This window comes from Adelges cooleyi, unplaced genomic scaffold (genome assembly GCF_023614345.1).
Source record: "Adelges cooleyi isolate 19-005CV unplaced genomic scaffold, UGA_ACOO_1.1 ACOO_flye_CR_arks_rails_tigmint_CR_PRNA_9, whole genome shotgun sequence".
NCBI lineage: Eukaryota > Metazoa > Arthropoda > Insecta > Hemiptera > Adelgidae > Adelges > Adelges cooleyi.
The window spans coordinates 5,038,060-5,065,885 of NW_026096579.1; the positions used below are offsets into that span (position 1 = coordinate 5,038,060).

Below are 27,826 nucleotides of genomic sequence, written 5' to 3' on the forward strand. Positions count from 1 at the left end.
AAAAAAAAACGTTAGCCGATAGCACGGCGAGGACCGTGCGAAAAAGAAAAACCAAAATCAGAGAAATGACATAACACGATCCTCGCCTTAAGGGAAAAATAGTAGCGTTTACGAAGAACTAGACTCGACATTCTAAATAGAATAAGAAAGTGCGAAACGATCGGTGGCGGCGGCGACGGTGGTGGAACGGGGACGAAAACTTGATGAAATATTCTCTCGTTTTAATACCACTCGGACAGTTCACGATCCTCTGCCGTCGTCCGCCCCCCTTCCAAATCATTTGAAACACGTGGTCTGGTTCCTCTTAACGCTGAACCGTCGTCATTGACTTCCGCTCTGGTGATGGGGCGAGCTAGACAGCGTCGTGATACTCAGCCTCGAAGGCCTGGGTTCGATCTCCAGCGACCTAGTGTACAGTTCGTCTTCGTTCATCAGGAAAGATGTGTCCAGTAGATAATTGGCTACCCTGGACTGGAAGTCGATTTTGTACGGCGTCTGTTGGAACCGTCGGATTTCTTGCACTACGTGCGCAATCTAAACGACAATTAGTGTTAACTTAACGGTACCGCACTAAAGTTTTAAACTAGGTTGGTATACCGTTTTACAAAGCGATTCGTTAAGGACAAGACACACTAGTTTCCTCTTGAGATAATTAAAATTTTGAAGTATTTCTTTATGGATATACTTTGGTTTACGTTACTGTACAATATTAGAAAAGATTCAAGTTTTTGTTTTTGAAAGTAGAATAATATGCCGAAAATGTTGACTTGTCGCTAACCAGTTTTGAATATTGACTTTTAGAGTTATTAAAGTTTAAAATTTAGCAGAAAGGGTGGAGTGTATAGTTGTATTAATTATTTAAACACAATAGGCAATGTTAATTATTTTATGTGTCTTTTGGTTTATTAATCCTACTGAAATCAGTAAAATCATCATTAGTACTCACCATACGCAATTTCGAAAAGTTTAAAAGACCGTCTTCAGCTAAACTGGGTGTTCCTTCTTCCAAAAACGACAAGTCACTTAAGTACATTCCGAGGTACGGTATACAGGGAGGATCGCATCTGTGTAGAGCTTCTCGGAGGTTCCTGAATCGACCGTCCGACGAAACGATTATTTGAAGTTTTTGTACTGATTGTTTTGTCTTGTTATGAAAAATACAATTTTAATTAGACAGCTATTTATTTTGTATTGTATAGCAGCAAAATATTATATCGTATAATAAGTGTTAGGGCATCTCAAACACAAATGAACTGAAAATAAAAATAACTTATCATAATATTAGAAAAGTTGTCTTCCAGTATAGTTAAGCACTGTCAGGTTGTTTTAAGTTTAATTTCAGTTTTCATAACAAAATTGAATGTGTTTCTATATTTCCTCAATATTATAATATAAAGTATCTATAATTGATGGTTAAATTAATTAATTCTGGTATAATCTATGGTACACCGAAAAGAATTGGTATCGAACAATAATTGTTGTTAACAGACAATTCATCTCAAACCGTTTTATACAAATAACATTTGAAAGCGAGTTCTACATTTTTTAATCATTTTTTTTTTTTATTAATTAATGAAGAATTTTTATTTTGTAATTTAATATGAAAATATAAATCTGACATATTATTATTAACAATTATATAGTAAAAGACCGATCATTATATTATTAATAATAAATAATAATGGATATTTTCTAAAGCACCATACTCTGCATCTACGCATAGCCAGTGCGCTTGCTTATGATTTTAGATGCATACACAAATAAGTTTAGTTCTTATAAGACGAAAGTACTTACTATATGCAACAACTGTAACGGTGTTAATGATTTATTCAAAATAAAATGGCATTTTAATTATACTTAATCGACTTAGTGAATGTAGGTCAAGTTATTAACAAGCAATCTTGTTTTTTTTATAATTCCACTTAGTGTTTCAATAGATTATGTTTTACAATTCCCACTATTTGTTTTTATTATAATTAATAGTAAAATCAATTATGTGTATTTTTAATTATTTTTCGACAATGGTATTTGTGGTATTTAGTATTGATTCCAAAAGTCATAAAAAATATTTGACTGTACATATATTTTGTTACGGTTTTTTTCTGGAGGAGGGCCTGTAAATATTTGTAAAACTCAGAGGCTATCTAAATGACAAATCGTCCAATATAACAGCGAGTGTAACTTTGAATGAAGCTACTTTAATATGCAGATGTTATTCAACAATTATATTTACAACTTTGTATTCAATTTATTCAGATTGTAACGTGTAAGTTGAAAAATATTATTGGAAATTAATATAAAACTTATACTCACAGCTTTAGAAACTTTTTCCCAGGTTTTCTTCAGGCGAAACACTGAACTGTTAGTAAACGCCGAACATATCTGAAGTACGCCGTTGAAATTATGCAAGCATCTGGATATATCAGCTACTGCTGCCCATTTTTCAATAGTTACCACTCGAGCAGCAATATTATTTTTGCGCATGATCTCCGAGGCAACTAATTGTGACAGTTCGTTGAACCTCTTAGTCATTAGTATAATGTGAGGTGCCTTGATGTGTTTGTCTTCCTTCATCCAAGCTCGGCCAAAGAATTCCCTAGATAAGACCATTAGCATATTATGGTTACCGTGGACTTTTTTTACTAGCACAATATTGTTATTTACTGGCTTTGAATTCTTATGAATATCTGATGATCTATGTAAGTCATCTGTTCGGCTATTTCTAGTGCAGACAACGTTTCAATACTTTCGGCACTGGGTATCTAAAAATATACACGTACCAACATTAAATGTAACCCAATGGCCAAGGGAATTGATTAAAAAAAATATATATTTATATATTAGGTGAGGTAGGTGCTGTGATAAAACCATATTCTTTCAATGAGTAGGTTTTACAAAGAAATGTACATCGGTGAGGCAATAGAAATGTTGAAAAATAAGAACAATATCCTAATTTGTTAAACTGGGACTTAAGTCCATTACAAAATATTTTGCTAAAATTCGTAAAACACTTTTTGACAATGATGGTCTCATTGATGTCATTGATGATGTCTCAGGCTGTTGTCAGCGCAAATGAGGATAGTATTGCTATCGAAATACGGCTTAAGTGTAATTTTTTTTTGGTTAAAAGGGTTTTTTTAAAAAATATTTTATTCTTTATTATGTGTGCAACACAAGTGTTGCATACGTTTTTCCTAGATTCTTAGCGTTTTTAAAAACTTAATTCTTCTAATAATTTATAGTTGTAAAATTATACCTGCGTTGGAGTCAATAACAGATTGAGATCTATACTGGTTTTCTTTGTTTCGTCCATTGTAAGTAAACGTAGCAATTGTCCTGCAATCTTGTGTTCGGCCGGTAAAAGATTAGGACTAAAAAGTATGTCCTCCAAAAATTCTATAGTCAGGTTTTTGAGACGGGGGTCGTTTTCAAAATCCTAGAAATAATATACTTAATCACCAACGATTTCTATTTGTTTCGTGTGATAATTCTGATATACCTGTGGGTGTTTCGATATCCAATGTTTTAATACGTTGAGCACCCTCATTGTAGCTGCAGTAGACATGACCGACTCTTTCCTTTTCCTTTCTGCAGAACAGCACTTTTGGTCGTGTAACGGTGACAGTTCTCTGGGATTACTCGAGGCTGACGTGGCAATGGCAAAAGCAGCAGCTGCTGTTGACGTACTGCTCCTTTGAATAAAACAAGATATTTTTCATCAATGTTACAGTTAATAGATAAACTGTGCTCTTCCGCCTAATAACAGGCTGGCGTTAAAGTTCAATCTGAGTTAAAGCGGGTTGTATACATTTTTTAAACGTTAACTGTTAAATAAATATTTTCAGTTGAACAGGGTAAATAAAAAAAAAATAATAAAAAGAAACAATAAGAATACAGGAAATCGGATGGACATGTGCAGAAATTTTAATACGAGAAAAAAAGGGGTCATTATAATTTATTTTAAATATTATAGGTATATTCATACTTGGAAAGCTATTGTATATAACTCGTGCAGGGAAACATTCCCAGGGGTTTGCAGGTGTTCTCTATTTTGTCAACAACAAACTCAAACTATTTATAAATAATAACTTGTTAAATGTTTATTTAAAGTTCAAATATAGTCTACTTCTAGCTGTCTGAGGTGTCTGGCTTTAATAATAATTGTTTTTACGTGGCTAAAGGTAAACAGCTGTATAAATAGATGGTTCTGGTGTCCGTGGGACCAATGGAGATCGCTAATAATAATAAAAAAATCTGTCTAGTTCCAGAACTATCCATACGTCACTACTGCAAGGGTGTGTGGATCAAACGGATTAGCTAACTGCTAGAGTCCATGCATACGGATTTATATAATTGTTCTCTTTCAGTAATATCATCTAAATTAAATGGAAGATCCGGTTGGTTAACATATTTGGCTTTTGGAATGCCAAACCAAATGTTCTATATATTATATTTATAGTGTATCGGGGAAAGAAAATATAATACTTCATTAGCTTTTTACCAAAAGAGCAGCAAATTAACTAGCCCGCAAGTGATAGGTTCATGCAGAAATCGAAATCAAAAATAAATATGTAATCAAAAACCCCAACAGGTTTTTCCGATTTACAAATATCAGACCTCTCCCATTGTGCATGTCCGCAGCACTTACCAAAACTCCGGCCTTCCAGTTCTGAACACAAAAATAAAACAAAACACGTGTAAAACAAATGAGAACCGTCTTACTTCAGTGGGTAATAATAAATATTTTATTAAGCGTAGGACCTATTAATCAAATCCTGATAAAAAAAAATCAACTAGTTTGCCTAAACAATAAGTTGGTCCCACGCTTTTTAATTGTTACTAAAATTATTACTCTTGTTAAGATTTGTTTTTCAGTTTTATTTCTACTTACCTTCTTTTTGATTGTCTAGATGAAGTAATGACTACTCCGGCTCTACTAGATAACACAGGACTGTCATGTTGCATGCTTGTTCTTTGTGATGCACTTCCGCTATAGCATCCATCGGTGTCAGCGGTGCAAGCGAATGATTTCCTCCTAGAGAAATACTGCAAACGCACACAACGGTCATATGTATATGTCGACAGCCGGAAAAACACATTGTTGAATACCTGCGCAATGCTGGAATTTACAAGCGATGCAGATCTAGACGATGACGCGCTATGGATATTGCTTAACCACTCATTTTCATCCGTGTTGCCTCCTGCCTCGTCTTCATTAAGACCGAAACTCTTTTTTCTTCTAAACTGAGTGCTATCGTGTGTAAACCAACTTCTCCTACGCGGCTGCGGAGTATAGAAATGTTTTTCTGGATGGAATCTAAGCAACAAAGATAATATTAAAATGTCGATTAATTTATTAAGCGCCGAATGAAAAAAAAAAAAAATACTTTTCCACGAGTTCTTTGGCCGCGTCCGTTATAATGGAACCAATTTTGATAGCGTGTCCATGGTGAATCGGAAATCCGTGCAACTTCGAAGGAGACTGCGTTTTCCGTTCGGGTAATAATATTTTTGGTGAACCGCAGGCGTTGTTTTCGTTGGGACTCCGATCACCGTTATTCGAAGTGGCTGCTACTAGCGTCGAGGTGCTATTATTGCTACACGGGGATGTTGCCACAACAGTTTGTTGATTGTCTATGAAACAATAGCATGATAATTATAATAAAGTCGTTAAAATTGCATAACTCGTCAAGTCGAACCTCCTGTCAGGGTTTCACTGCTAGACGAAGACGTGGCTTTGACCATCACAGGCGGCGCCAAATAACAGTTGTCACCGGTGTCTTCAATTCGTATGCTAACCTTTCTTCTTGGCGATGTCTGTTGATACAAACTGGTAGTAGAACTGAATTCTTCGGACTTCATTTTGTTCCTTCGCTCCTCCTCTTCGACTACAACATTACGACAAGTAAATATCAAGTCAACGTTATGCGTGCAACGATCTTACGTTTCCGGAAACTGTATTTCCTTCCGGTTCTCTGCGAGTGCTGGTAGTCGATACTGCTACTTCTGTCTCGGTCGCTGATTTCCGAACAATAACCTGGAATACGACAAAATTTAATGTTAAACACAGTACTACGGAACGCTCTTTCGAGCGCTTTTATATATTGGATACCAGATACAGAACTGGCCGCACTAGTCCTTCGAGGCGATGAAATCACACTAGATCTCCTTCGTTCCCGGTCTCCTGTAGTCAGATGGTGATGATCGCTCGCTTCCGTTCGATCAATCGATCTGCGTGCATTGAGTAACTAAATGTCATATTTGTTTTTTATAGTGCACGGCAATAGTTTTTACATACGTCATGCAAGGTTGACAGGTCGCGTCATGAACTTCAACCTCGTTGTTGTAAAATACTTTTTTCAACGCTTCCAAAATTGTAACTCCGTCGGTGAACACTCTGTACGTGAGCAAAAACGTGTTGAGGAAATCGATGGATAAAAATCGCAAATCCACCAGCCTGGATATCAGTTTTTCTTTGGTAGCATGATGAATTCGTGGTATCTATCAACGGGAGTAGGCAGAAATTAAAAAAAATCATCACAACACTTAAACAGTGTTGATTTTACTTACCCTGCAGGAGTTGTAATATTTACTGAATTTTATATCCTTGTCGTCTTTAAACAGTTTTGGATCGTTACGCATCGAGTGTGGCATTGTTACCGACGATGTGTCTGACATTGAGTTTCGAAGCATTGCATCGAACCTCAAGTTCTCAATACACTAAAAGTGAAGAGAAAGTCCAGTTGTATATGCGTTTATTTATAGATTTCTCGAACATATTGAGTGTGCGAAAAGGTCTTACTTGACTTATATCGCTGACCCAAGCAGTTTTTTCTTGCAAGGAGGGGGCGTATAAGTGAACTGTCAGCGGGGTAGTTGACTTGCAATCTACACAAAGTTGGAAATCGTAGTTTTGAGGTTTTGGGCTCTGACTAGGACTTGGAGTGGAAGAATATTTTAATCCTTCGCAATCGCTATTTTCGACATCGCTGGAATGGCTTGTTCCTGCTGAATCGTCAGCGGCTTAAGAATAGAGAACAAATATTAAAAGTCATAGTAAAACACTACAATAAGCGGTATAATGTGTAAATGTGCAACCTTCATTATTGGCCTCTTGGACGTCAGTATCCCCTTGGTTAGTATCATCTTCTTTTTCATTGGGATCCTCAATCAATCGACATTCGGCCAATGATATTTTCCCGACTTCTGGTGCCAAATGTAGTTTGCCACTTGTTGTTCTGCAAATGTGTTGACATAATATATTTATTACGTTAAAGCTACCGTATCCTAACGTCCTACCTAGTTGTTATGATCATATGATTTGTAAACAGGAAACATTGTCTAACTGCTTCTTTTTCAGATTTAAAATGCGGAATTCTGCTTTTCTTTCTAGCTATAGGAATTTGCACCAATGTACCCTGTCTTACAAATATTTGATTGGCATCTAATAGAATATCACAGCCTTCAATAATCATTCGTTCGATTGAAAGGTTTTTTCGTAAGTTTTCTGTCTCGCTAACTTCGTCGTGAATTTGTCTACTCAAATCTTCTAATTTTTGGCACGCCATTTGCAAACTTTTTCGTTCGACGTGGTCATGTGGAGTGTGTGCTAGAATCTCGTGTAAGGTTATTATATACCTGGGAATCTAAAAAGAAAATTACATATTTTTTAAATTATTTTAAATGACAGCTGTTACTATTCAAGACGTTTGGTTAGAACAACTAAAAAAGTCACGTTTTGTAATTAGTTTTTACCTGGTGCATTGGTACAATTAGAAAGTTTTCTAGCGACCGTGCATGGCAGGCTGGTTTATTTTCTAGACGCTCTAAGAGATTAACAAATGCTGGATTCTGTTTGCATTCAGTCAATACTTGTAAACTGTAATGGTGGTTCCTAACGTATTCTTGATAGATTGTCAGCATAGGCAGTAGTATATCAAAGAGATCACCTTAAATAAATTACCAACAACAATTCAGTCATTTTTTTTAGAAAGTATCCATTAAAATTACCATTTTTAGTAAAAAAGCACGCATAAAAAAGTAACTATATATAATTTATTTATTAGTTCGATGTTGAAACATGGAACACTCCAAGAGTGCAAATAAAGTAACTGCCCGTTAAAAAAAAACGCATAATCTTAACATATTAAACAGAGACGGACAAAAATCAATATTCGGTGTTCCATTTCACGACTACAGCAAAAATGTTAATCATATATTTTTTATGGTTGCTATCGTAAGTTTTAAGTTTTTTATGTAAAGTGGCGATAAATATAGATTATTAGACACGGTACCTTCAGAAAAAAATCAAAAGCAAACAACGCCTTTTAGATAAGTTGAAAAAGCCATAGCGTCTCACAACCGCCGCCACAAGGAGAAAATGGGAAAGTGGAACTTTTTTATTTCAGTATACACACACATCACGCATATTATTATACAACACAAACTTGTATTTTTACCTTTTATGCAACACAGTAGTGTTTCGCATGATTTTGTTTATTTTTTAAAAAAATTCTGTTTTAGTTGTTGAAATGTATAAATGATTATTAATTTCAATATGTATTATAAATAGTTGGAAACAAATGGGAAATTATTTTTCTACCGAGAAAATCATCGGCAAAACGACATATCCGATGCCTTCACTACCATCCTCATGGAATTAAACTTGATTCATGTCTTACCAATAATTACAGGTTTTCATTGGGTCAAAATATGTGACAAATAAGGCGTACAAGGAAAATCCTGATAATCTGGGTACTGTATCCCCATACATGTTCACGGATGACAACGATTTAACATTCGTATAATTAGTAGGTCACACAGTCAACGGTTTTATTTACATAAAACTTAATATGTCATTTATATTTTAATAACTTAAATGCTTGCTTGGCTGGAATTATTAATCGTCCATCAATTATCCTTCACTCCATAACATGTATTAGTGCATGCCTGGGTAAACTATTTTCATATGGTCTTTATGAGTTTTAAAATATATTTTGGTTTTTTCTTAGATAAAAAAAAAATAAATTTAAAAATATATTTCTTCAAATTTTTAAGGTTTTTAGATTTCATTTTTTCAATATTATCCATTTTAGATATACATACTTGGCGGTAGTTTTTATTAACCACAGCGCTGTTAATATTATCTACTTTAGTGGATTTTTTCATTATCAAAAAATATCGGCCTAACTAACAAATCCGGAACCTTAAAAGTATTTTTTTATTGATTCCTTCCTTATCACTACTGATCCTTTTTTAAATAACTTTTTACAGTATAATAATATTTTCCTTAGGAATGCTTGTTGTTGTTCACTTGTCGGTTTTGTAAGCGACATGGGGGTTTATATAACTTGGTCATGTTCAAAAGTACACTCTATCAGTGCTTGTACGGCGATTCTTTAATATTGTGGTTGAATACTAATTATGTTATACCTACAAACAAATAACGTAGTATGGTACTCACTTAATATTAGAGTGGGCCAGTTTTCCATTCTGGTCGTCAGTCCCTTGTAAAATATCTGATGTAAAAACAACACCGTCTCGCTGTTTAAAAATATCGAGCTGATGTCTTCGTGAGTGCAAGGAGGCTTTTTCGAACTAGCAGCCATACGCAAAGGCCGCAAAAAGCATGTGACTAACACTTCCAACTGACTAACATACTCTTCCTCGGCTTCGACCATCCGGAAGACCAGGCTATACACGAACGCAAAACATGTTATTTATTTATTATACAAACATACTATGATGAAGTTTATAAATTGGTTGACTTGCCTATTCCTTTTGCGCATGCTCTCGGCGTGTGGACTCTTAATGTACTGTTCGACAATTTGTTTCCACCGTCTTCTGCACAACCACCCCCTGAAGAAACTTTGGACCTTTTTTATTTTTCGCATTTCGATCGAGTCCTGTACGTTGAACGTCGTCTGATCCGCAAATATAAAACTGTCCTTGGATTGTCTTCGCGAAAATGAACCCATACCTCCGTCGAACGAACCGGTACTGGACCCACCGTAAGACGTCATCGGCCGCAGCTCTTTCTTTAATGGTAATACCTTTACAATTTATTTCAAAAACAAAATTTCATATCTAGTATTTAACTATGAATCATCAAGTTTTTTCTTAATAACTAATATAACCCAAAAACACATAACAGCCATAGTGGTTTGTTCTTATATTAAACAAATATAATATGTTGTGTTTTATAGATGAAATAGGCGTACGTTAAACAAATATTAACTATTTATAACTCATAATTCGTATATGTATATTTAAAAATAATTTTAAATACAACAAAAAAATGATAGTAAGAGTAGACTTTCGTTAAATTCAATCAAGTTTTAAATATTTAATAAAATGGAAAAAAACATGTGAATTTTTTAATATTGATTTCTGGACTTTTCTTATACGTTATTGTACAACATATATACACTATAAAATATAAAACTACAATTATTTTAAAAGAAAGTGAGTGTCTAATCCATAATGAATCATCCTGTTTGAGCTCATTAAAATGGAAGCATTGTGACTTGTATGTAATTTTTCCTCGGATATTTAGATTTACACTTGTACAAAATACATTTAACAGCGACTCTTTTAAATTTGCTTTTATACCAATTAAATTAAAATAATCTCAATAATTAAAAAAAAAAATGATTTATACCACTTAACTATAATATTTTAATATAGTTGATCCGTCGTTGGTCGCTTGGTGAGAGATTTTCTCACCATAAGTTTATGTTGGTCACTACATTTACGAATGCTATACACTTCTAATTAATAATGTATTTATAGTATATATATTTTTGGACAATTAATACAATTTAAGATTGTAGACTAGTTAATGAACACCAGTTACAGCTACTCGTAATAACGATGAAGTTAGGTAGCAGGACTAAACTAGTACTGAACTGGCTTGTTTTTTCTGTAACACATTCTCCATTTAAACAACATAAGGTGTCCAGACAATGTGTGTGAAGTTTACACGTTGCCCGGCAGTGATTTCCTTAGGTAATGACGGTGTGATAATTGCTGAACCACACCCATTGGCGATAACATTGTACTATTACTTACAGATTGCTTTACAGAACAATAAAAAAAAACATTTATATTACTTCTGCCCGTAGCTTTTTTATTTCGGACGCCAGTTCTTCACATTGTTGCGTGTACTGCCATTTGGCGGTCATTTCACTCTCCACGACTTGTAGCAAATGCAAATGCCGCTGTTCAAGCTCCTCTTTTTGCAACAACAACTTATTGAAACTGCCAAATAAATTCGTTAGCCAGCACATCAAATATCATTCTATATTGTATATTCTTTTATGTACGGCAAATAAGTTTCTTTACCTGGCTTGTTTCAAAGCGTTCACCCATGTTTTGCAAGCGGTTTCGGACGAAGCGCGAAATTCGTACTGTCTCATTTGCGGGTTGTTGTAAGAAATGACAAAACAATGCTAGAAAATTTACAATTAAAAAAAAATAACACCTCTTACATGATGCTTTTTTGAAAAATCACATACCCTTTAAGTATTATATCAATTAATTAACAAATACAATAATGACTTTCAGTTAAATAAAAAATATGCGATTTATATTGCCAGCTGGAAATATAATACTATCTTATAGGCTTACTTCTTTTTCTGTTTGTATCTTGCAGGTTACTTTTGAAGTGCCGCCGGAGAAATCTAATCTCGAGCAGTAGCTACCCTCCAACAGTATTACACCAGACGGTTTAGAGCAGCTCTCGTGGTCGTAGTAGAACAGTATGTTCTGAAAAATGTTAATAATAATATGACTTAATTATGACCCGTAACACAGAGTGAATTGTAGAACAGAGCAAATTGTATTTATGTATCATACACATATGCATGTTGCAGATTAAAAAAAAAAAATTTTAAATGTAAATGTATAGCAATTTAAAATTGCAATATTATGATTGAATCAAACCAAACAAATATAGAATCAACGACATGGACTCGATTAAGTATCACACACGCCATGCAGGCGAATTTATGATATAATTTTTTTTTTTTTAAACATCCCTAACAATAATAAAAACGAAGTCGGTGTACTCGGCAAAGCCAATACAGCGCAAGTGTTCGCGTCTCTATTTTTCCAGAAAATCAATATGGAAGTATAACGTAACCTACCTGATAGAGACATAACCTCGGGTAGTAGTTTTTCCGTGAAAATAGTCTATTTGCTTCGACTAACACAGCGAGGGTACAGAACATACTTTTTACTGATGCAACATGAAGTGTCGACAAATATGGACCTCAAGGTTCAATGCAAATTATGACTTTAACACAGTTTTTTTCTTTTTATTATGTTTAAGTTAAACTTTATGGTACAGTGACTTAAATGACAATTTATTGACAAGTAAATAATAAGAACGTCTAGCAAAAGAAAAAACGATATTAGCTTTTAATCTCGAGGTTCAGTTAAGTTACACTAAGGTGACCTGACCTATCAAATTGGAAACTATACTTGTATACGTTTTGGTGCTGGCCTCGCTTTGTCTCCGGTTATATATATATATATCATATTATAGGTATAGTAGTTTGGAAACGATTTTGATTTTAAATTGTTATTTATTTTTGTTATAGACAAGTCACGCTATTTATTAATCTTTAAAAACGTTTTAATTATTTAGCTTCATTGCGATAGTTAAAAATAATATTGATTTCACACTGATGTGTTTTTTTTTGTGTCTGATGCAAGACAACTTTTTTTATTGTATAGCACCTCTATAGATCTAAAATCGTATGCGGTTGGCACTTTGGTTGGTCAAACGTTTAAAAGTCAATTCCTTCATCCTAAAAACTAGGAAATACGGAAAAAATTGACTATACTTGTTTTTTTTTTAATTTTGAACTTGAAGCTGAATGATGTTCAATAAAAAAAAAGTAACATAAAATTAAATTTAGAAATATAACAGAAGTGAAAAAGTCGTTTTTAATCGAATTTAAATCCGTTTTTAGATTCATTTCGCTAGATCGATGGGTACGTTGCGTTAGAACCGAAATAAGTCGAAATTCCTATGCAGTCCGTGAGTGGGACAAAGACAGGAAATAACCATTTCTCATACCCTTAATATTCAAGGGGAATTCATCCATGAAAACGGGTTACTGGATAGTAATTATGCTAAGGATGATATATATTCAATACATGACCAGAATAACTTAGAAATCGTTTCTGGACTCCATTTAAAACGTTTAGGAACCACTGTCTCTTGACACTCTGTCTCTACGGCACCCCGCATCAGTGCCGTATTCTAACGCTGAACATAATATCTATCATAGTATCAACTAATAAGAAGAGTCAACAACCATGTGGTAACGTGAGATAAAGAAATTCCTTAATAAAAATTCAATTACAATAACTACTTGAACATTTCCGTTTGGAAGGGATTAGAAGAGACAGACGTGTTGAGTAACTTTCGGCCACTTCACATAATTTACAGTATAATGACATCATATGTCTTGTCCAGTGGCCAATTTAAATAAGTAAATATCTTCATCATTCATGAGAAATAATGGTCAATATTGTAAAACAACCGAAAATACCATGTCAATAAATATATTTAACAGCCAAGAAGAGAGAATTGCTAAATAATCACCATAATATTACCAATTAAAAATATGACTGATAAGAATATAATTTTATTTGCCCAAATTATGTCACAAGAATTAAGGCAATCATACATAAATTAAGTGCCACTACTTATTCTAGTACTAAAATCCGGCACAATTCTGATTTAGCCAATCATTTCGGTGTTAATGTGTTTCTTCATAATTCATTATTTCAAATATAATATGTAGGTTATTAAAAAACGTATGCAAAGTGTTAATAAATACAAAAAAGTGCAACACTAGCAAAGCGGTTTAATTTTAATATGAAGTAATTATTATTTGGCTTGTACGATAAAAATACATTCACCTAACTTGTCGGTTTTGGATGTTCACGTCCATTTAGTAAATATTTACTGAAATAATTATGTTGTTTAAACTGAATAATAAAATCAATATTTCATTATATTTTGCACAATGTAATATTATAATGGAAATGGTGTGCGTATGTTGTTAAAATATTCAGGAGGCGCCCAGTAATATGTAATATACTATATTAATAGTTGGCTATTATAAAACAACGATAAATACTTAATATGTAGGTATTAATTAGTTGTACATGTTGTAGTCATTCCCAAAACTTATTATGTACCCAAAAATTATTGTTGATATTATGGCTTTGAAGTTTTACGATAATATATATTGCCATATTTTGTCTTGAATCTAATTTCATAAACACATAATATCCCTGCTAAAAATTGATTATAAATGTAGCCTTATTTCAAAACTTATTATATCCTATCGGATTAAACGGGAATTTATTTCTTAAACTGATTGATTATTTGGTACACATTTAATTCCAAAGTTAATAGCTGCTGTGATAAACGTATAATACTAATCGTCTGTTGAATCAAAACGTATTATCCAAAGTTTACTAACATAACGGTTTTTATGTAATATATTTTAACGAATTCTCAATAATTTAATATTAAAGTTAGCAACCATTTACATTTAATAAACGAAAATACAAAATGGTGATTGTTCATTGAGTTCAACTTCTGGTGATAACATTTTTTTTAATAAGTAGCCAACTTAATTCCAAAACCTATCAGATACACCTAATGGTTCCAAAACTAAAATACATAATTTTTCTTAATTATTTTCATTGGTTTTTTGTTAAAAGTACAATCAGAAATATAAAAAAAAAATATAGAGCAACAAGTATTTCTCATTTACCTACCTAAACTAATAAAAAACCTAGATAATTAGTTGGTTTGGAAGGAAACAGACTCCTCATATATGTGTATTTTTAATACATTTTTGAGTTATATATTCATTATTTTTGAACTCCTTGAGGCCGTTTAATTAAAAATACATTTAGGAAGATGCGCATAGTGAAATACATGAACACTATCATCCATCTTGGTTTGCAAAACGTTAAATGTGTTACGTTACTGTAAGTGTTTTTTTTTGTAAAGAATACCTAACTAATTGCAATGGATTTGCCTTTCGCCCAAAACTTCGTCCAGAGTAACGTGTGCAATTACTGAGTAATGCCGAGCTATTTAAATGGATAGTCATCAGCATATGGACATTAGGATAACATAGTAAACATATCATTTAAGAGTAGTGTTAATGGAATAAGTACATAGTACTTTGTTAAATTTTAAAATACAAAGTTAACTAAAAATAATTAATTATTGCATTATAATAATACGATTAAATTCCCTTATTACTTTATTTCTCTTTTATTTGGATATTCTCCTTTATAATGGATATAATGGTTTACTCGCTGCCTATGCTGTCTACGAACCGAGCTCCACCATGCTACACGCTCATATCTGTTCTATCTTAAAGAGCAAGGTAAAAGTAATTCATTTGTATACATTTCAGCTGTTAATATGTGCCAATTTGCCGTGGAAGAGCAATTATTGTAGTGAAAAATGATGGTAAAAACATAAAAGAGCGTTTTCAATTACTATTGATTGCGATTGTTGGTTTAGACATACAAAAGTTATAAAATGGTTCTTGGAAATCCAGCAGAATAAATTGTAATTTGACCCAGTTCTAGAACAACTGATTAATTTAGCAAAATATAAATATATATTGCAGACACATAAAAATTTCATGGTTTATTAATAATTTCGCCCGTAGAAAAAATCGACAAACTTAGGATTTTGATGAGTTATAAATAGGTTTTTTGTGTGTCCTTAGGTGCGTTTCGCAGACCGCCGTTACCGGATATAGGTATAGTTGCGGGTTTATTAAACGCGAGTAGTAGTAAACGGCCAAATCTCGACCCTTGCAGAGCCGACGGCGGAACTTTTCGGAGGCAACGCGCACATGCGACGACGGCTGGCGGGGTGAAGGACACGTGCGGGCGCCCGAAGAGAGATTGCGGGGTGGGCAGAGGGGAAGGTACGGAGCGAACAACGAGGTTGAGAAACACACTAGGATGAGCGGGTCGGAAGGCGGGGAACTTGGCGGTTTATCGCGGTGGCGAAAGCTCGTGGAAAAACGGCAAACGGAGAGTAAAGATGTATAATAATAATAATAATAATAATATGTAAGGGCCGAATAGAATTTAATAATGCGCGGGGAGGTAACACAATAAGCAGCAGCAGCAGCAGCAGTAGCAGCAGCGAGTGGTTTTGTATTTGTGTGGCCAACCTCGTGCGTGCACTATATTTTGTTTGAAGTAAGTATACGAGTACGCGATATGTTTTCTCGCGACACCGGAAGTCGAAAATCGATGACGCGTAGGTACCACGGCGTACCTATCAAGACGTGTAAAAATACACGTATCCCTCGGGTACGCACGTCATATACAGGGCCTTATTTAGAATTTTTCAATCATAAGGCAAAATACCTTATGAAAATATACAAAGGATACAATGCCGTTATAACACAAAATCGTCTATGACTAGGTCTGGCATTGTTTAAATTTGTTTTGCCTAATGGGAAATATGGCCCCTATACGACGGTGTTCTGTACGCATTTAAAATAGCCGTCGTACGACAACGTTACTACACTCGCCCGTTTGAATATTTTAAAGCGGATAAAAGGTCTTTTGAAACGGTACTTTCAAAAAGGACTTTGACCCAATAGTATCGCTATTACACGGCTTGCGGTCGGCCACTCTATTTTGCGCAAACGTGCGTGATGATAATATATTATTTGCCCGGTCCCCAAACGGGTAAATTATATATTTTTTAAATATATACACAACATCTGAAACGCTTATTGCGACAGTCGGCAAAACTCTGAAAACCGTGTGTTCTTTCTGCATCCAATTTTTCCCATCATACTACGAAGATACTTTAGGAAAAACATAAGTTATTGATTAGCGTAAGACTATTCTTTCATACATTTTCAAAAAAAACGTCTAGAGGGACAATTAAAATGTAACCAACTGTTGAGTAGTCATAAACACGTTTTTAGCGCATCAAGCCACCATTTCGACTACCGCATAATACTCCACGTGCAAGCGGGCTATATAGCTATTCAACCCCCCCCCTGTGTTATCATTTCACCCCTAATAACTAATAGGTGGTCCATTGGATAGAATGCTGACAAGAAGGAAATTAAATTAAATTGTTTGTTCTAATACAGAGACAAACTATTGTTAAAGATTTAATATGCTAGTCTGATTAAAGATATAACAAATTTGAGTATAGTTTTAAAAATAATAAGTTTAAGCGGGAGGTAACTGTAAATAAACGGATTGGATGTAATGTTCAAGTGGATTAATTGTAAACGAACGGGGCAAATGTAAATACAATTGTTTTTTATAGATAAAACAAACAGTGTTGGTGTTTTATTTAATTATGTGGTATATTAACAACGTGTAGTTAATAGAATGGAAATGAAATTGAAAACTGTTGATTACTTTCTATTAAAACCAAAATCTCATTTACATTTGTCCCATACGTTTACAATTACCCCAGTAGACCCTAAATGTCATTTTTTTTTACACGAATATAACCGAAAAAGTAATGGCTTACTCAATTTTGTAATGCACTAACGTCGTACAATGAAAACATTATAATATTATTTTGTCGATTAAAAAGTAGTGCGGCAAAGTACACTGTACCGTCACAATGCAGTGGTACAGTGTATAGGTATTAAAATATTATTTTTGCAATAAACAAGGTGCTTTGAATAAACAACAACGCCATAACCATTAAACTCGCGGCGGTCATGTTAACACGAGCGATTTTAGCGCTTTGGTCGAGAAGTATACACACAATATTATTATTATTATTGCCATCATTATCACTCGCCTGAAAATATGTGTTTGGCCGAAGTTAACGATTTTCATGCGCTCCGCACGTTGTCTTGCGCAGAATCCAAATAGTCCACTCTGACCGCGTTTTATTCATTTTTCAATTATTATATTATAGTATATTGTTAAAATATTATCGACACGCGATTATATGTATGTGTACATTGTACAACACCAAGTAGTGACGTTACACGAGCACAAAAACCAGCCAACGAGGGATTGTTGAAAGTATTTAATTTTGGTTTAAAATTTTAATTTTAATTTTTTTTTTATATATATACAATGTTTTACACTGTTCAACGCGGTTTCGAAAGAAACAAACACAACCATTTTATAATATTTTACTCGCGGAATTTGTTACAACGTTTTATATTATGTAAATCGCTTTAAAATTTGTAAAAAACCAAAACACTATTTTATCATATCATTCAACAAGTGTGTACTTTGAAATATTTTCTAAAAATAAAAAATTTAAATTTTGCCGTAAGATGCTATTAGTTAAGAGAGGTTAGATAGATATGCAATTGGAGTATCATGTTATGTAATCGAAATTTTGTCTGGCTTTTTAGTCTAAAATAAACCAAAGTTGCTTTTACTCGTAGAAAAAAGTATTTAAATTGAAAATAATACCTCGACGCTTATACAAATTTACCGGTAAATTAATTGACATGGTCGAAATTTATTAAAACCTTGTTTTCTTAAATATTGCCTATACAAAACTCCTTAAAAACAGACCACATGCAATCTCATTAATTGAATGAACATCATTTGATTTTTAAATAATAATTCTTTTAATAATAATTTTATTAATTTATAAAACGTTTTGTTTATTTTTTTTTTAATTGACTTGTATAAAATATAGAACAGTTATTTTTCTCGGTTACTAAAAAGTCAGCTATATGCTTATAAGTCATATTATGTCAAATGCGCCTATCATTTTGATCACACTTTAAAATAAATGCAGAGATATTATTTTCCGTCTAATATCGGTAACAAGACAGTCGGAGTCATATTTCCACGAAATACATTTGGGAATTGTCTTCATTATGAACGTAATGAAATACCGTGGCGATTTTTCACAAATAAATTACTTTTTATTATTATTATTTTATAAAAAAATATAGGTACATTTATTCTATTTATGGTAACTTGATACGACTACGTAGGGACAAGTATACAAAATAATAAGAACATATATTATGTCATATGTATATTATGTATAAAAATTGTTTTTATACTGTATATGTACAATCGTCACTATAAAGCCCATACCGTGTTTTATCAAACAAATTCCTCGAAATATGTAATTATTCAAAGCACAATGTATGTTTAGTTGCTATTACTTTTAATTACTGTTATTATATTTATAATGAGTGTATATTATTCAAAACACAGGGTATACCGTACAATATTGGCTCATAACTGTATATTTTTGACATTTTCACATTTACACATTAATGTAACATTAACCTGTCTAAACAGGTAACCTCACGCAGTAACTATTATTAGATACAAGTAGTGTCTATACGTATATACACAACATATACATTGGATCTTTTGAAATGTTTATTTTTGTGGCAAAGGGCCGTATTGCGGTTGGGTCTTTTTTCTCACTTCCCTTGGTCGATATTGTGTCGGTGAATATGTAAATGTCAATGCTCTGTCGTCACCGCTACCACATTACAATGCAATACAAACACAATTACGCACTTTAGGGGACTCATGTGGTATTTTAGAGTAACCCCATGCACAACAGCTTCACTATATCGTGGCCATAAGTACATTGGATTGGTCGAAAACAGCGATGCAAATCGGTTCTATCCTTTTATCGGTCAATTGGTTTTTTTTTCATAATAGGTTGGAGTGAAAATTTTCCAAAATGTATATATTTTTGTTTTTGCAACTCTCTTTTATGTATTAATGCCTATAAAACAATTTAAATTATATTTAATAATATAATATTTTTAATATAAAATTGTGTTTTTTGACATTTTGATACAAACCAAAAAATACAAAATAAAAATAATAGTTAATATTATACTTAATACTCTTGTCTTAAACTAAAATATAGATACATATTTAAAAAACTAAAAACACAGTACTTTTCGTTAGTAATATCGATTGTTTTATTTATCGAATGAGATTATATAAATTTAATAATAAAAGTAATAATTTAATCGCACTTATACATTTTTTGTTATTTTAAGTAAAATACTACACAAAAAATAAATATTTACATTTCAAAAAAAAAAAAAAAGGAAACAATAACTGATTTTAACACATTAAGTGATAAAAAATGCTAATTCAATAGCATATGTTGACATGTTATTAAATTTATAAGTCGACAAACACCAAACAATGTTGATTTTGAAAGCCCACAAAAGTCTATTACTTCCCAAACCAAAGTCATTATTTATTTTTTGTATTATTAGATCTCGTTTTACAATTCAAATTTAAAAAAAATGCTTTAATTAAAAAGTGTGTTATCCAATTTAAAAAAACAATATTTATTTGAACTAAATGTGAATTTTATTTTGTTACTTATTTGTACTCGAGTCTTACTCTTACCCTTACTCTTACACTTACCCTCGTTGACTTTATACCACATAAAATTATGTTTATAGTGGTAATGTGCGAGAAATATAAACGTTTTAAACATTGACTTATTGGTAATGTTTTTGGTTAAAGTGAGGTCAAAAAAGCCAAGCTGGTTGTTTCATTCTTTTATCGTTTTTGGTTTCCTCTCTGTTAGTATAAAGGTCTATTTAGGTGTTATCTGGTTTAACTCACTAACAAAATAAACCTGCTCATATTACTAGTTGTTTTCGTAAAAGCCCGGCACGAAACGGGAGAAATAAGTCGTAAATCAAGCTGCATGTGCGAAAGAAGAGGAAGTAAAAAAGGAAAAAATATCGAGACATCGAGCTCAAAAAGGACTTTAATACCTTACCTTTAAAAATCCGGATTCCCTACTTTATTGGTTGATTTATTGGAACAGCGCAGCGTGCGATTTTTCAACCTACAAGCCCCCTCGCCGTTTTATCTCATAAAAAAAAATCATAATAAAATATCCAAAAGGCAACAAAAGAAGCATCATTTTTAACAGAGGGAAAACGCTTTAAAATATTTGTAATAATGTTACCTAATGAATAAAAATGCCATTAACAGTTTAACTAAAAACTAGCGATGTACAACATACAATTGAAATAAAATTATGTATATAATGTATAACCCATGTGTACACATTGTGTAGACATATTTATGTTCTAATATAGTTTCAGTAGACATCATGTTATATCATGGATATTACATAACTTAGTTAATATTTTAATATCGAGTTTTGGTCTCGTAAAACGCTGTTTTTTAGCTTTTATTTTATTCGAAAACATGTTTCACACGATATACTTCATGAGTAGGTAAGTCACTATACTCGATTCCCCCCCCCCTACCACTTTGCATACTTCCGGACCGTTTAGTGCAAGTGATCCGCGTGAATTCTACGGTGATTGGGGTTTGAACGCCGACCGTGGCTTGTATAATTGTTTGCCTTGACGACCACGGCAAATCCTTGGGTGTCTTTGTAGACTACCGTCTTGCCATAATCTGTTTGTCTTGGGCGCACACCACACTCCTTGGTCAACAAAATCCGTATAGTATCCGCTATAGTCACTATACTTTAAATTGTGTCACCCGTGAAGACTTAATCAACCTCGTCACTCGTCATTGCATGTGCTAAAGTTTGAATTTCAACGTTGCGAGCAACCCTCAAGAACGATCTCCTGAACGAAACACTCTAACTGGACATTATAATTGTAATATTGCTTTGTATTTGTAGTGACTTCAACATCGTGGGGAATAATTATTTGTCGTCATCAATCGTGGAAGCCTTGAACGTGTTCCCATAGATAATACACAAGTGTATTGTTTCGGTCTTGAGGTACCACATCTCCGACGCCAGTATCTGGTATATTTTTCAGACGAGTAATTGAACGGCCTGAGATTCACAGGAACGCTAGCCGACAGCAACACGGCAATGGTTTACAAGAAGACACGGCTCGGGGGAAAACCCACGCCGGGTGAAATCAAAACACGCGGACGTCGATCGTCTGCGAGTCTACGGATTGACCGCACTGTTGATACTTATGCGCCGTTATCGCAAAAAAGGGCTTGTAGTTCTTAACGTGTCTGTAAATTTCGAGCCTGTAGTGAGTGCTCCAAGGAAACGTGGCGCCACACGGCATAGGGCTGTACAGGGGATCGGGGGCTGACGGCAACAACTCTGTTCGACCGGTGGACCCGCCAACTAGTGTTGCTGCGCCCCGTACATAAAACGCCGCATTCGTTGCCTTGGCGGTAGGTGCACGCGACAGCGCCAACAAAAGAGCAAACAGCCTCGCGGTGGCCTCGTCGAAGTCGGTAAAAACCGTGTCGAACCTCTCCAAATCCCGACATATGTGCGTTTCGACGGACACGAAGCGCACCTGGAATCGCAATTCCCCTTGGTTGAATTTCAAACGAGGGTTGTGCGACAGACCCAGACCGACGAACTGGCAGCTGGGGTACGAGTGTATGAGCTGGTGATGAACGTCGATTATGAATGGTATGGGTCGCCGGTCAGCAGCGTTACTGACTACCAGCGCTATGTCTACCGCCCGGCCGTGGTCGAACGTGTGCTCGCCCAGTAAGTCTTCGGCAAAACTGCCGTAACACATCGGGTAGGTCTGCACCATTGTGTCGATGTGCTGTAACGCGTCGGCAATGCGTCGCAATACTGTTACCACCGTCTGTACCACCGCTTTGACCCGCACCCGAGTTTGTCGCTTGTCGATGGCGTCCAGAAACGTGAACACTTCCAAGCCCCCGAGATGGCCGCAAATTTCGTCGACCAGCAAATCGTTTGAGACTATCCGGTCCATATTGTCTTTAACTTATCTTTTCAAACGAAGTCACCGTAAACCGCAGGAGGATCACATCCGCAGAAAGTCGCTCTGAAATATATGACGTTGGTTTCGTTACCGTTAAAAATTTGTCCTCGGGTTTTGCAGTAGTAATCTAAGTGTATGCGTAGTAATACGGATGGCGCCCACGTATTACTCAGTTTTCTAATAAACTAAGCCGTTTCAAATACTGATTATTATATAAATCAAATTAAATTTAGAAATCCGTTATACGTCTCCTTGGATATTGATGAAAAACAAACTCTGTAAACATCATCGATTTCGGTACGGTAAGAAGACAAGTAAAACAAAACAAATTGTTTTTACTTAGGGTTTATACTTAGTTCAACGCGGGCACAGGTTTAATTTATAAATTGGATCCGTTTTGACTCGCTCAGTTCTAGAGAACTACCCACCGCTATCCAATATATTATTATCCTTAATTTATTACAAGTATTAGAAACACGAGAATGTTAACATAGCTGTTTTGATCAAGTACAGTTTTAGTGCGCCGTGCGATGAAGTTAGATTTCGCGTTAAATAAGTAAACAAACACGCAAGTTTAAACGCACCATTCGTAATAAATCACAATTTGGTGGCTTTTTAATAATGTATACGTAGAATGTAGATTCAGTAGTTATAACCGCAATGAATATAAGTATGCCTATTTAACGCCTAACGAGATCGCTTAATTAAATGAATCGTAATAATATTAAAGCGTCGTCGCCAAATAATTTTGTTCATCAGACAAGATGCATTAATTAAAAAAAAAAAACGGTTAATTTTAGATGATTAGTATAAATAACAATAGTTATATAATAATGTATAGCAAATTCGTACCCGAATACTTCGTGCGAATTGCAAAATAAAATCGTATTTTTGTTGTCGTTTTTGTTTTAATGTAAGTTTGTATATAACACATAGCGTTAACTCGCGTGAAATATAAAAAGACAAAATAGTACCTGGTAGAGTACGAAATAGCGGTTCTTCCATCTGCCACCATCAGAAGCTTTTTTGTGTAAATTGCCAGTGAGAGTACTATCCGTGCGAGCTCTATCCGACAGCATCAGCAATTGATTGTCAACCACTCGGACACATCTCTGCATCTTCGGACTCAACATGTCTACTGGAAAAGTGTGCGTCATTAGTAAACGAAAAATAAAACACCATTAGTTAGTTCGCGTTACATCTTTAAAAAAAAAACACTTGCAGCGGATGCATATTATTTAACACAGATAATGTAGTATCAAGCTAATTCAATGTTTTTTAAAAATTACCTAAACATGTATGTATGCAATATTATTTCATACCCAAATTGTGTAAATTGATAGATGTGAAATAATAAGGAGAATAAATATAAGACTAGTTAGTTTTTAAAAACTGTATACCTAAATATGATTCTATTTAAAGTGTATGGAAAAAAATGAATACTGCGATCAATGAGTACAATAAGTTGGGTGTAATTTTTATGATAATTTTACTTCCAAGTAAACTTATAGCAATAGCCAACGTAGTAATAATATGTTAACAGTATAAAATATCGACCATTTTTCTATTGACACAACGCTGTACCGTCAAGATAATAATAAATAAAGCATTATGCAATTTGTAACGAAAGCTCAGGAAAACTACCGAAAGATTAATAACTTCTGTATCTTTATAGCGTGATGATCAATAATTATTATTGTTTGATACAAATCACGAACCGATTTGAGAATATTTCTAACTAAACGGCAACGTTTAAACGGCTTTGTGTCAAACACGTGTGCTTAGGCACAGCACGCTATTAAAAATCAATAGGAGTCCTCTGAGTGGAAATGTACCGCCAAAATGTTTTATTCGTTTTTGAAATAATAAAACTATGTTTGTACTTTATTATGATAGCTATATTATGGTAAGTATTTGTTAAGTACTGTATAATGACAACTTGATTGTAAAAAAAAAGGGTAGGATTTTTGCCTGATACATAATAGTATATGCAAATCGTTGGCTGTATCAGAAAGCTGATCCGCACACAACAATGACGGTTAAGTGAGCTAGAGTCGACTTTGGTGTGCCTAATAGTTTATGGGTCATCATTCTATCATTCTATTTAATTTGCCTGTCTGACGATATTGCTTTGGTATAGTACCAATTATTGGCTATTACAGCTAAAACTGTCGAAATGGACTAATAAGTACCACCTATTACTATAATACCTTTACACAAAGTACATTCTTCTAAATAGTGACAGCGGCCATCCTACTACTAAAGGAGTCCCATACACGTCTTGTACATAGTTGTTACTGTTATTTGTTTATAAAGACTTTGGGTCATTACAATAGAGATGCCCTTTTGGATCGTGAAATTAAAAGTTGAAAATCAAAAGTGCTGAAAACCTAAAGGGTGCAGGTGACAAGTCATACAGTAGTTGTGAGTGTCACCTTTTTCTTTCTTAAATTGCTCATCAATCTTCGGAAGAGACAGTGGAGAAAACTTATAAATACCACCAGTATTGGAAAGGCCGACTGGAAAGGCTCAAACTGTGTTCTTTAAGAAAGCTATGACTATAACTATTTACATAGACGCAAGTAGAGAGATATTAGGGAGACTTAAACACCTTGACTCGAAACTAACACCCTCTATTACAAAAGCTTTTTTATTAACTTTTTAATTTGGTTGAGCTGTTTTATTTTTTTCGCGTTTTAATATGTATATTAGTTATTACTTATATAAAAGTACAAAACTAGTAAAAGTTGTTTTGTTTATATAATTCATATTTTTATCAATTAGTCTAACTTTTAGTTGATTAATAACTTTGATATTACATCAAAATGTATGGGTCATTTTTAAGGATTAACGTGGTTAAAAATGTAATTTAATTTGTAATTAGTATCCAGTAATAAGTCCAGCTGACAAAACAAACATGTTGGTGTAAGAGAACATGGTTTTTAGAATCAATTTTTGTGAAATTCAAAGACATGGATTTTGAGTGTATAGTAAAAAACTAAATAGTTTGTATTGTGTAACTGTTCTTTAAACTTGAAAAAATGTTTGTTTTTGAACTGGCAAACACTTTTTAGCATTAACAGCATTGGTTTAAAGTTTATCCAAGTGGGGACTTGGCGACAGACAAAACCGTTCTTAAAAAAAAATATTTAAATGACAAATTTTTTTTACAACAATATATAAATGATAAAACAAGAAAATAAGCTATCCAAAAATTGATCACCCCCGTAGATTTAGGTCTAGTTGTGCTTGTGGCATGGGGACACGCGAAGGGCCCATTTCTCATCACTTCATCCTATGATTATAATAAAATGATGGATACTAGAGATTGGTTATTTCTTGCATTTGGTGTCCATACATTCTCGCATACTATCACCAATTCGAAGGGACGATTTGTAGGGTGAGGGCATTGGCGGAGATAAGAGGGGCTTGGGATATTAAAAACTTAAAAACTAATAATTACTACTTTTCGAAGTACTTAAATTTATTTTTTACCCAAAGATTTGTGGAATGAGGTTCTTATAACCTCAAGCCCCCTAATCTCCACCGATGGGGGGAAGCGGGTTGCGATTATACTATGTTTAGTTGTGGTAGAATTCTGCAGGAGGCGTCTTACCTGTGTTTGTGTGCGAGCGTGTATGCGTATTTTCCTCTTTTTTTTTGTTTTCTTACTATGTACTGATTGGCACGTGTAGGGTAGTTACGAGGCTGATAGATTATCTTTGTACGTATATATATGTATATATATATATATATATATATATATATATTATACACACTGGCTGCGATATGACGTGGCGGTGGCGGTGGCAACGGCGGCGGCGGCGGCGGCGGCGGTAGCGGAAGCGGTGTTGGACGCGTTTCTCACTGTTGCGTTTTGGCTGTTGGCGCGCGACCGCCGGGTCAGCTCATGACCCTGAGCCGTTGTAGTGCGTACTGTTGTCCCTCTCGTCGGTTACGTTGTAATATACTACGAGAGCCTCGGCAAACTACCCCCCGGCCGGCGCGGGGGGGGGGGTGCGCCGTCGCCCGGTTCGATCGTGCGCCGTGGCGTACCACAGGTGCTTTTGCTAAACGAAGCCTCGTGCCCTTCTTCCACCACCACCACCACCACCACCACCACCACCGCCCTCGTCATCCCCTCCCGTTCCACGAAAAACCCATCATCCCCCGGACCGGCGGGTGACCTTTGCGCGCGCAAAGATTGATTCTTAACATCCCGCCAACCGTTGGCTGCACTATATTATTATTATTATTATTGTTATAACGTTACACGCACAAATATATATATATATATATATATATATTTATGTACGAGTATATACCTACGTGTAAATAATGGCCACTTTAATTGCGTATATTGAATCCCGACCCCGAACGCGGGTGGTTCACCAAAAAATCTTTCTCGACCCCGATGTGTACATTTGACGGCAAACAATAATATCATCGCCTATGTGTATGATACAACAGGTGTTATGTGGTTTTACTCTGTCGTTGAAAAATATAAAAAGGATATGGCATTACCGCGGAATAGATAAAAACAGAAGGGTCACTTTCGATGTAATTAAAAAGAAAAATGACGGACAGTTTGTAAAATCTATTTAGTATTATTAGATTTGATATCTATACACAACTAATAATAATAATAATGTATAGATACAGCATTACAGTGGTGTACCGTGTAGATTTAAGATGGCCGCCGCGTTTTTGTGTGATACGTATGTTCCCCGTGTTAATTTTTAACAGTGTTCGAGGCTTGGCAATACCACGGTGACGGGCTGTAAAAAATTGTATACACCTATACTGTTCATTTATTTTGTGTGCCTACATTTATTATTGCATTTTCGGTAAAAATATCCAAAATAGTTTTATTAGGACTAAAACGCTTTATTTTATCTATTCCTCGTATGGATAATAGTGAAAAATGAGTCTTGTCGAAGTACTTGTGTTGTTTGTGTCAAGCAAATTCGGTTTTACGTTAATTTTTAATTTATATAATTATCTGAAATATTTTTTACTTTTTATTTGTTATATTAAACCTTTTGTAGAAC

The 27,826-nt window shown here is 34.3% G+C and overlaps 1 protein-coding gene across 4 annotated transcripts; it reads right to left on the minus strand.

Annotated features, from left to right (window-relative positions):
- Positions 1 to 26,519, minus strand: LOC126846358 (ras-specific guanine nucleotide-releasing factor 2-like). Of its 4 annotated transcripts, none has more exons than XM_050585694.1 (26): positions 26,392 to 26,519; positions 23,750 to 23,910; positions 11,629 to 11,766; positions 11,344 to 11,450; positions 11,112 to 11,259; positions 9,772 to 10,052; positions 9,464 to 9,693; positions 7,756 to 7,949; positions 7,300 to 7,646; positions 7,099 to 7,238; positions 6,803 to 7,023; positions 6,571 to 6,720; positions 6,299 to 6,501; positions 6,113 to 6,231; positions 5,945 to 6,037; positions 5,700 to 5,888; positions 5,388 to 5,634; positions 5,110 to 5,317; positions 4,892 to 5,046; positions 4,649 to 4,669; positions 3,500 to 3,692; positions 3,257 to 3,436; positions 2,665 to 2,762; positions 2,314 to 2,596; positions 947 to 1,144; positions 1 to 534 (listed from the first exon to the last, which is right to left on the minus strand). In XM_050585694.1, the coding sequence occupies exons 2-26, from the start codon at positions 23,906 to 23,908 to the stop codon at positions 322 to 324; spliced, it is 4,515 nt and encodes a 1,504-aa protein (XP_050441651.1). In that variant the 5' UTR covers positions 23,909 to 23,910; positions 26,392 to 26,519; the 3' UTR covers positions 1 to 321. The 4 variants fall into 4 exon arrangements, with proteins under 4 accessions (XP_050441651.1, XP_050441652.1, XP_050441650.1 ...); XM_050585695.1 differs by having other exon boundaries at positions 6,125 to 6,231; positions 23,750 to 23,913; XM_050585693.1 differs by having other exon boundaries at positions 23,750 to 23,913.
- Positions 26,520 to 27,826: the final 1,307 nt, after the last annotated feature.

Bases quoted from the DNA above. Each gene is read 5' to 3' on its own strand.
- LOC126846358 (XM_050585694.1), bottom strand. From the start codon at position 23,908: ATGTTGAGTCCGAAGATGCAGAGATGTGTCCGAGTGGTTGACAATCAA. The intron at 5,889-5,944 runs GTAAGATCGTTG...GTAATGTTGTAG, and splicing joins GAAATACAGTTTCCGGAAAC to TCGAAGAGGAGGAGCGAAGG. The intron at 5,635-5,699 runs GTTCGACTTGAC...ATTGTTTCATAG, and splicing joins CAGTGAAACCCTGACAGGAG to ACAATCAACAAACTGTTGTG.